Source organism: Lepidochelys olivacea (assembly GCF_965140295.1).
Source record: "Lepidochelys olivacea isolate rLepOli2 genome assembly, chromosome: 6".
NCBI classification, from domain to species: domain Eukaryota; kingdom Metazoa; phylum Chordata; order Testudines; family Cheloniidae; genus Lepidochelys; species Lepidochelys olivacea.
Window position 1 is genome coordinate 380,396 of NC_140416.1, and position 10,472 is coordinate 390,867.

The 10,472-nt window shown below is 55.9% G+C and overlaps 1 protein-coding gene across 1 annotated transcript; it reads left to right on the forward strand.

Moving 5' to 3' along the window:
- Positions 1 to 1,410: 1,410 nt before the first annotated feature.
- On the forward strand, positions 1,411 to 9,036 carry LOC311522754 (tripartite motif-containing protein 72-like). Its single transcript, XM_084632231.1, has 3 exons — positions 1,411 to 1,613; positions 4,145 to 4,255; positions 8,244 to 9,036. The coding sequence occupies exons 1-3, from the start codon at positions 1,442 to 1,444 to the stop codon at positions 8,819 to 8,821; spliced, it is 861 nt and encodes a 286-aa protein (XP_084488357.1). The 5' UTR covers positions 1,411 to 1,441; the 3' UTR covers positions 8,822 to 9,036.
- The last annotated feature ends 1,436 nt before the right edge of the window (positions 9,037 to 10,472 follow it).

Below are 10,472 nucleotides of genomic sequence, written 5' to 3' on the forward strand. Positions count from 1 at the left end.
AGTACAGGTAGCCGTGAAGTCCCAGCTTCCTTAGATGCCCTGCCACCAGGCACTTCGTGAACACCCCTGCTGCCGCGGAGAGTCCAAAGGGCAGTAACCTGTACCGGTAACGGCTGAGCTCCCCTGTGGGTCTTCCTAGTTGCCTTCACGCTGGCATGCAGAGTCAGTGAGATCCAGGCCCTCACGGCTGGGTTGCTCTACACGTCATCCCACAGGACAAGGTGGTGATGAGACCAACTCATCTCCCGGGTGGTCTCAGGATTCCCCTTGAATTCTTCCCAGAGCCGCACCTTTCTCCGCGGGAAAGAAGCTTCACACTCGAGATGTCTCCAGAACCTGCTCTACCCCCCGGACAGTGCGACAGATATTGCAGCCCCAGGCCGTATCTTGGGGAACCACGCTATGAAATCTATGACTGGTTTGTATGATTATCTTCTGCTCCATGGGGGAGGCTAACGACTCCTCCAGGAACTAACACCAGTGTGGGGTGGTGATTACCCCTGGGATTGTTAACAGCTCCAGAGAGCCACCACCCACCGGAGAGGCTTGTATGGGGTGGCTCAGGCTAGGTTTTCCAGAGACTTTTCCTTCAGGCTTTTGTTATACAAGGCTGAGTTTATCCAGCCTCATGGCCTCTTTCTGATCCAGCAAACGGACAGGACTTTTGGTCCAACGGGCCCGAGTAGTCCGAGGAAGGGTTGGGATTCTAGCCTCCCTGTTGGGGGATTTCCGGTACATTCAGTGTGCCTGTAAATCCATTTATTGTCTCCATGTTTTCTCTGGAGGCTTTTATCCTGAAGAAGTGAGCTTGCTTTGGAGACACCGTTTGGGTCACTGGTCAATCGCTTGTCATGTCTGTGGAGAGTAACCACGGCACAGGTGCTGGCCTGATGGCAGACCGGCTGCTGGGGATATCCCAGTGAACTACAGGGGGCCACAGCCAAAAACCTCCAGTCAGACGGGAGTGGGTCACGGGCCCCTGCCCAGAGAGAGCTGACAGCTGGAGGCCTGAGACCCAAACAGGCATTTCTACAGCAGGCCACGGAGCGGATCAAAGGTGTCTCCAACTGTGACAACTGTACGCTAAGTGACTATTCCTTTTGGTTTTCAGCTCAGAAATTTCAATTTAGATTTTTTTTCCCAAAATGTCAAAATATTCCACAGAAACAATCCCCCGGTTTCTGACCAGCTCCATCAAAAACCCTTTTACCTGCCTAACGCTTTGGAAAATTCTGGCCTTAAGTTTTCCCCTCTCTAGAGTCTAGAGGGAAGAAGAAGGCTGGGCCAAGAAGGAAAACTTAAAGGGGGATTTTTATGGGCAGGGTAGAATTAGTAAAAGTGAAAGTGACACCGGGGAAGAGTTAGCAGCTGGTTACACTAGCCACACTGTGAGATAACAACGTGACTTGAGGCAGAGGGGTGGCTCGTTCTGTGATAGCCAATGGGATTGCAGGGACCTGCATGCTGTACAGCACTCCTGCGCTCTTATTGGCTGGGACGGTATAATTCCAGTCTATATAATTACAGACCGACGGAATATCTACACCAGTGCTTGCCTCAGCCCTTCAGATCTTCCCTCGGCCCTGGGGCTGCGAGTGGCTGGCTCTCGGCGGGTAAGTCAGTCCTGCTCCATGGGGGTTACCAGTCGCTAGATGGGGAGAAGGATAGCTTGGTGGTTTGAGCGTTGGCCTCCTAAACCCACGGTTTTGAGTTCAATCCTTGAGGGGGCCATTTAGCGATCGGGGCAAAAATTGGGGATTGGTCCTGCTTTGAGCAGGGGGTTGCACTAGACACCTCCTGAGGTCGCTTCCAACCCTGAGATTCTATGAGAGAATGGGCCGTGAGGGAGCAGCGTTGGCTAGTGACTATGGCAGGAATGAGAGATCTTGGGTCTCTCTTGGCTTTGACTTTAACTCCCTGGGGAGTTTGGGCAAGTCGCCCTTGGGCCGGGGGGCCGCTGGAAGAAAAGTTTGCCCTCGCGTCTGCACCTTGCCCGCTCCCTGCGCCCCCAGCCAGCCGGGGGCACCCAGCCATGACCACAGGCAAATGGGGCTTCCCTGGGAGGGGAGCCGTCCCTTCCCCGCTCCCTCCCCTTGTCTGGATTCATCCTGCCGGAGGGTTTTCCCCTCCCATAGAGGACGTTTTGTCTCCCCCCACACACACACACACTCTGGTCAGCACCCCCTCCTCCCCGCATGAGGACGGATTGATTCCCTTCCCCTGGATCCATCCCCCGACCCTCCCGCTCCCTGGGAATTTCTCCCATCACATCCAGCCCAGTCCCCTGGATCAGCTTCCAGCCAGGAGCCTCCTTCCCCTGGCAGCACTAGGCAGGCAGCCAGCAGCCCAGCGAGCAGGGGCGGAAAGGGAAAGATAAATGTAAGCGGGGGAATAGTCCTGCTGTTGTGGGGAACTTTCCTGGCTTCTGCACTACCCTGGTGAAGTGGGCCAGTGAAAGGATCTGAGTCCTCGCTCCCACTTCCTTTACCCAGAGGCCTCCCTGCCCTTGAGGACTCCCCTTCCACTCTCCTGTCTGGCAGAGTCCTCGTAACCCCAACAAGGCTGGGCCCAGGATTCCTGGGGGGCTCAACCCCCAACCCTGCTGCGGTCACCTAGGATAGAGGCTAGCGTGTCCCCACTCCAGGGCCCTCTCTCTGCACTGGGCACTTCTCTGACCCACTGACCATTACGTACAAGTTAAAGCAAATGCAAGTTATTTAATCAACAATTAATCTTAAAAAGGATAAGGGAAAATGGGAAAGGTTAAAGGACACACATCACCCTGCTCTGTGGCAGGGAACATCACAAACCGTGTCTCTGGAACGTCCGGGCAGTTCACAGTCTGCTCCTGGTAAGTCCCGAGCCTTCTTCTCCGGCCCTGGCCGGGCTACAGGCATGCTGTGGGTTGGACACTTGCTCTGGTGGGGGCCACACGCTCTCCGTGGAAGGACCCTCCTGCCCAGTGTCACCCCCGCCCTGTCGGGGTTAAGATCCAAGCCTGGCCTGCAGAGCCCCTTGGCTGAGGCGTCTCCCTGTGCTGGGCCCGCTGCCCAGGGTCCCCCTCGCTCTCCCCAGCTGCTCACCGCACCCAGCTCCAGACTGATCCAGCCCCAGCCTCACCACTCGGTCTCTGCTGCTCGGCCTCCAGCTCCCTGGGCTGCTTCTCTGGCCCCTCTGGCTCTGGTTGCTGCAGCTCTGCTCCCAGGGCAAGTCTGCTCTCTCTGGCCTGTGCCTCTGGTCCCTCTGGATCTGGCTCCCCAGCTCTGCTCCCCAGCTTAGCTCAGGCCCCTGCTTTCTCCTTAGCTCAGCCCCACTCTGTCTGACCCAAGCAAATCCAGCTCACACAGAGGACGGGACCTCCCTGGCCTCCTGACTCCCTGATTAGCCTGCCCGCCCTGTCATTCAGGCTGACCTGGAGCATTGGCCTCTCCCCATCGCTCCTGGGGGCTGTCAGGCTCAGGGTCCTGATTCCCCATCAACCCTACCCCCTCTTTAGTACTGGGAGCTAGCAACTAAAACTCCCCCTCTGAATGTTAGTAAGGGGGCAACAGTCCCCTTACATAAAGGAAAATAATGAAGCAGGAAGCTGCCTTTTAAAGCTTTGCTTTCCCTGATTGCAAACCCGGGAGCCAGTCACACTCTCCAGCAGGACATTAAAGACAAACCAAGCCCCCCAAAAAAGGCAGAAGCCCGAAGCCACCCAGCCCGGGAAAGCCCCCAAACTAGCAACGTGCTGCTTAAGGAAATGAAATGGCGATTACACACACACAGAAGCCAGTCTGTGCTTGTTCCCCCCTCGCCTTTGGCCATGTCCCACCAGCTGCTCCCCTCCCACAAACATTGCAGCGTGTGCGAGAGTCCGCGAGATTCAAAGCGGGGTGTGTGTGTGTGGGAAGGTGCAGCCCTGGGGACTGGGAGGAGCTGGAGCACAGACACCTGCTGGGCAGGCGGCTGGGGGGAGAGGATGGGCACCCCCCCCAAACTGACAGAGGCCCCCCAAACACAGACACCTTGCCCTAAAGGCAAGAAGGGGCAGAATGGAGAAAGCAGTGGGTGGGAGGCATTGGGGGTGCAGGGGACAGTCAGAGGGCCAAGAGGTAATGATTAAATCCATCAGGGATTAACGTGGATGTGTGTTTACTAGGAATAAAGCAGAGGCAACAAAATCCCCAGATCCACTTAGATCTGGTCAGTCAAATTGCCTGGATCAACTTGAGACGAGCCTTGGAACTCGAAATTGGAGATGGCTGCCCCGGTAGGTAGATTTTTCCTCTTTTTGCTCTAAGGATCGCGGCATAAGTATCCCACTCATCCACTTCTTTTATTAAAGTCGTAATTTGATCACTGGTCAGCGTGAAGGGTGATATTAACTCAAGTGAATAAGGAAGAATAAATTGAATTAACAGGTAAAAAGACATGCATAGTCTGGGGTCACGTGTCCCTCAGGCTGGAGAATAGAAAAGCACGTCAGAGAAGTAGCGTAACTCAAGTCGACGTAGCTTAGATCTACTTGCTGTGGGGTCCACACCGCACTGGGCTGATGGGAGAAACTCTCCCATTGACTCCCCTTACTCATCTCGTCCCAGTGGGGTACAAGACTTTTATATTCCAATCGATTTATTTTATAATTATATGGCAAAAATGAGAAAGTCAGCCATTTCTCAGTAACGGGGTGCTGTGACACTTTTGTATTTTTATGTCTGATTTTGTCAGAAAGTAGTTTTTAAATGTGGTGAAACTTGGCAGTCGGTAAGACAAATCAGCCTCTTGAAAGGGGTCCAGTGGTCTGGAACGATTGAGAACCACTGATCTGGGTGCCTTCATGTGAATAGAGGACCATCAAGGTTTAACGACCCTCCTGTGTCACCATGCCTTGGAATTACCCTCTGAGATGGAGGTAGAAGGACAGTAGGGAAGGCACAGACCAGGCTTACAATCAAAATGGAGATGGTAGCTGGATGCATGCACACAGGGAGCTCCGAACGTCAATCCAAACTCATGAACTGTACATAGGTTCCCCAAATCGTCACAGTCCCCCCTTCTCCCTTTGCCCACATGCCCTTGCCCATAGCTCTGGCTCATTTTAAGGTCCAGATACTGAAGTTTAGATCAAGCCCCGGTGCAACTTGATCACAGTTGGAACCTGAGTTAGTACATGAAGATGGTGAAAGATCTGCTTCTCTACCATCTGCTGTGTAAAGAACCAGACGTCTCAGAGTCATCTCCTGCTCTGGCGAGCTCCAGGACCGTTTCAGCTGTTCCTTCGCTCACTGAACTGCGTTCTGATATTCTTCAATTCCCTGTTGACAAGGAAATGAGACAGAACCACTTGATCCTATTTTCCTTTAGCCACAAATTCAATACGCCCAAGATCAATTTCCCTTCCTTGCTGGGAACAGGCTGTACAGGTCTGAGCCCCTTTAGACCAGTCTAGGGCATCCATAGTTAACACATCACAATTTTTGTGCCTAGAGAGGAGCACAGCAGCAATATGAGCTCGGTCACCTCCGTCCAGCCCTGATTTTACCGAGGCTGTCAGAGCATGCTTTGCTGTGACCTCTCACACCTTTCCCAATGGGGATGGGCGTTCCCTCATTTTGTCATGTTTGGGTCGGTGGTCGTTGTAGCTGAAACACCTTAAAACTACTGTAGGACAGAGTACTTTTTGGACTAGCATAGAACCCAGGAGTCCTGACTCCCAGGCCCCCTGCTCTAACCCACTAGACCCGACTTCCCTCCCAGAGCCAGGGATAGACTCGAGTATTCAGAGGCAGCATTGCCCAGTGTATAGGGTAATAGACCAGGGCTCAGGACACATGGGGTCTGTTCCCAACTCTGCTACTGACTATTTGTGTCACCTTGGCCAAGTCATTTCCCCTCCCTGGTCCTTTGTTTCCCCTCCCGCTCTTTGTCTGCCATTTCTACTTGCTGTGAGCCCTTCGGGACAGTGACAGCTTCTCATTGAGTGTCTGGGCAGCGCCTGGCACCTGGGAGCCCAGGTCAGTGTAGCGCCCGGTGCAACGGGCTGCAGTCTTGCTCAGGAGGTCTGTGCAACACCTAGTGTGATGGGGCCCCTATCTCAGTCCGGAGGGTCTGTGGAGTGCCAGGTTCCCCGATCTTCCTCGGGGCGGGTGCGGGGGGTCTGTGAAGTGCCCGGCCCCATGGAGGGCCCCAGTGTTGGTCAGGGTCTTTGTATAAAGCAATGGGGCTTGGAGAGACTCTCAACTGCCCTTCTGCTCTCCCACCAGAGCAATAAAATGTGGCCAAGGAAAAAAGCTACCAAGAGTGGCCACGAGGACATACCAGGTGAGTGAGGACGACTAACCAGAGACCAAGCATCTGATCCTGCACAGAGCCAGCCAAGGGGGGAGCAGGGGCAAGAATGGAGGAGCTGGAGGGGAAAGTGGGGGGAGATAGAGGAGGAGGGGGAGCTGGGGAACGTGAGGAGGGGGGAGCTAAAGGGGACAAAAGCCAGGCCTCAGTCAAACCCAACAGGAGGTCACAGCTCCCCCCACCCTTGGAGTGGTGCAGGGGGAAATCTGGGGGGTTAGGCCTATAGGATCATCAGGGGTCTCCCGTGGGCTAGTTTGCGCTCCCAGGATAAGCGGGGTGAGTGTGGGCAGCGACTCAGTTTCCCCCCTGCCCTTCAGTGCAGTCCTGGCTGTCACTGGGCAGGGGAAGCGGTCCTGCTGAAATGACCCCCCCGCTGGCCGGAGCGCTGGGTAGAACAATCCTTAGGGTCTCTCGTCCCACAGGTCCCCAAAACACGTCCCAGACTGGTTATAACTTTGTGTTAGCAGGAGGGGCGCGCGTAAGACACAGGAGATAACTGTCCCACTCTACTCGGCGCTGGGGAGGCCCCGGCTGGAGAACTGTGTCCAGTCCTGGGTGCCGCGCTTTAGCAGAGATGTGGGCAAACTGGAGAGAGTTCAGAGGAGAGCAGCAAAACTGATGAGAGGTTCAGAAACGCTGACCTGTGAGGCAAGGTTAGAATAACTGGGCATGTTTCGTCTGGAGAGAAGTCGGAGCGGGGACCGGATAACAGTCTTCAGATATGTTACGGGCTGTTATACAGAGGACGGGGATCCATTGTTCTCCATGGCCACAGAAGGCAGGACAAGACGTAATGGGCTTAATTGGCACCGAGGGCAATTTAGGTTAGCTATTAGGGGAAAGTTTCTCACTCTAAGAGCGGTTAAGCTCTGGAACTGGCTTCCAAAGGAGGTCGTGGGATGCCCGTGACGTAAGTTCCCTCTAAGCTGCATGGCCGTGCAGCAGGCTATCAAGGGCTGCACACGGGGGGGAGAGGTACCTCTCCCCCGTCCCTGGGCTGCTGCAGTGAGAGAGCCCTGGGGGGAGTCCTCTCTCCTTGGGGCAGCCTTGGGGCAGCCGGCACCCCAAACCCCTCATGTCCGCCCCCCCCCAGAGCCCAGCACCACAACCCTCTGCCCCAGCCCTGAGCCCCCTCCCGCACCCTGAACCCCTCATCCCCGGCTCCACCCCAGACCCCACATCCCCAGCCAGAGCCCTCACCCCCCCCACCCCAACCCTCTGCCCCAGTCCAGAGCCCCCTCCCACACTCCAAACCCCTCTGCCCCACCCCCACCGTCCATCACCTCCATATTGGTGCACATACAATTCATTCCGCACATGGATGTAGAAAATTAGAGGGAACATTGCCCGTCACTGGAGCTTTTTAGGAACAGGCTTCACAACCACTGTCAGGGCTGGTCTAGGGTTACCTGGCCCTGTGCAGAGGGCTGGTTTAGGTGACCTCTCGAGGTCCCCTCCCTCCCCACATTTCTAGGATTCTGTGATTCTATAACAGGGATCCGTCAGCTGGCACTGAGATGCGGCCACCTCTGGGATGGGGCAGCTGTATATACACCCCACTGCCAGCCGCACAGCACCCTCTAGCGCGGTGTGACTGGGGTGTTGGGGCCAGCACCGACTGAAAGGGGAGAGCAGCCCTCACTGAGCCCCCTGCCGGGCTCCCTGCAGCACCACACCCCTACTGCCCTGCTGAGTCCAATGGCAGAGTCCCTCCCAGTGCTTTCCAGGGAGATCTCCCTCCAAACCGCGACTCGGCCCACTTCTGCTTAGCGTGAGATGGGCTGGGCTCACAGCAGGGGTGGGAAATCTGTGGCCCTCCCTAAAAATCAATATCAGGGGATGGCTACGATGGAAACAGCCATAAACCTGCAGAATAAAACCCTTCCCCTGACCCCCTCTGCCTTTCCCAGTGGAGAAGGAGGATCTAACCCTGGACCCAGACACGGCCCATCCCGAGCTGGAGATCTCAGAGGACGGGAAGGAGGTGAAATGCGGGAGTTTCAAGAACGGCAGCTGCAGCCCCAGCCAATTCGACACGGCCAACTGCGTGGTGGCCCGGCAGAGCTTCAGCGTGGGGCGGCACTACTGGGAGGTGTTCGTGGGCCAGAAGCCGCGCTGGAGCCTGGGCATCGTCTCAGAGCGAGCTGAGAGAAAGGGCAGATTGATCCAGAAGACCTCAGGGTCTGGTGAGGTCTTTGCCGAGGGCTACTGGCTGATCGGCTACAACAAGGAGAAGGCCGGGAAGCCATACTGGGCGTTTGACACCAACCAGATGCCCTTTGACTGTAGCCCCCACCCTAAGACCATCGGGGTCTATCTCAATTACACGGGTGGGGAAGTGACCTTCTACAACCCCGATGACCCTGATAATTTGGTCCCCCTGTACTCCTTCTACAATGCTGCCTTCAAGAACGCCCCCGTCTACCCCTTCTTCGACCCCTGCTGGCATGACAATGGGGGCAACGCCCAGCCCCTTAAAATCCTGTGAGTGGCTGATTTACTAGTGGGGGTGGGGACCAAAGCCATCCCAGCCTTGGGGCTACCAGCATATACCGCGGGCTAGCCAGCTTCACGGCACTGTTCTGAGAGCCACACTAACCTCACCCAGCGACCAGGCAAAGCCGGCACGGTCAGCTGAGACAGGCCGGGGGGGTTGGGATGGGGCTGAAAAAGCAGCGACCTGGGACCATGAGATACTCACTCGCTACGGTATATTCACCCTCCTTCCTATTGGAGCTATTAGAGGGGGTTTCCCTTCAGCAACACCCCACCCCCACCCCCCGCCAAGGCCCTTCCTCCAATTCGTTTGTTGAGAGTAGGGTAAAAAATGTTTCTTACTATCACAGTATCTAGGTTACCCCTTCCAGAGCCAGGGAAGGACCCCAGGAGGCTTGGCTCCCAGCCTCCCACCCCCGCTCTAACCACTAGATCCCACTCCCCTCCAGCATTGGGGAGAAAACCCAGGAATGGATCCAGATTGCACCTGGTGTTGTCATTCTCACCTGAGCAAAGTGCACCTAAAACGCCATCCAGAGCATAAATGAAGGGACAAGCTCGTGGGGAGGGGTGAATTCTGCTCTCAGACAGGCCGATAGATGTCACGAGTTACCCCATCAGGGAGCTCAGGGCTGATTCTGCTCAGTGCAATTGAGGAGTAACTGTTGGACTCCCTGCACTGTAAAGCCAGCGTAAGAGCGAGGACAGTGAGATTCGGTGTTGACACTGGATTTGATTTACACTGATCCAGAATGCGCTGGCTGCTGTATCCCTTTCTACCGCTGTCTGCAATCTGCTGTTGCCTCTCGCTGCTCCAGCCCAGGGCTTGTGCTTCTCTGAGGATTTTATTTTACTTTGCTCAATAAAGAAATATATTTGCCATAATTCCCCAAAATCCTGAGTTGTGACTCAGTTTCTCCATCCAGATCCCTGGGAATCTGGAGCCTGCTGAGACCTGTCCTCGGGTTAACCCTTGTGCTGCTGCAGATGTATACTGTGATGGGGTCCCCCGGGCACAACTTGGAACTGGGGTACCACTTTGCCCTCTTAACTCTCCACCCTGGGCTGTCTCTCACGGTGCTTTGCTAGTGACAAGGAGCAAACCCCTCTGGGCACTGTGATCACTCAGCCATCAGCATTGGAGCCCCACACCCAGCGGAGTTGCATGAAGGCTCCTGAGCCACTCACGAATCACACAGAGAAAGGCACCAGCCAATTCCCCCAGCTCCACAGCCTTGCGCCCCAGAGCTGCACCATCTTGCCCTGGTTAGAGGCCTGATGAGTGCAAGTATTTAACCCAGTCCATCCCTCCCTCCATGTGGAGAGGACACCAACTAGCCTTTGTAGCCTGCAGGGCCATCCCTAGCTATTCTGGGGTCCTACGCAGGCCCCCCCTGCCCATGGGGAGGGGCAGGCCCCAGGCTCCATGGGGGGAGTGAGGAACGGGCCCTAGGCTTCCACGGGGCTGGCTTGGGGAGCAGGGGGGAACCACCCCGCAGTACTCACCAGCCGCCGGTGAGTGCAGGCCAGGCCCTGCCGCAGTCCTCAGGGGAGTGGGGGTCGGGCAGGGGCGGGAAGAGGCGGGGCAGGGGCTGGAGTAGCAGGCAGCTGTGCAGGGCACCAGGAAATGTGGTGCCCCAAAG

What these genes read in the sequence shown, in the direction of transcription:
- LOC311522754 (XM_084632231.1), top strand. Translation starts at nt 1,442, where the DNA reads ATGGGATTGCAGGGACCTGCATGCTGTACAGCACTCCTGCGCTCTTAT. An exon ending in GAGTGGCTGGCTCTCGGCGG is followed by an intron (nt 1,614 to 4,144) that starts GTAAGTCAGTCC and finishes TGTGTTTACTAG; the next exon opens with GAATAAAGCAGAGGCAACAA. An exon ending in AATTGGAGATGGCTGCCCCG is followed by an intron (nt 4,256 to 8,243) that starts GTAGGTAGATTT and finishes TGCCTTTCCCAG; the next exon opens with TGGAGAAGGAGGATCTAACC.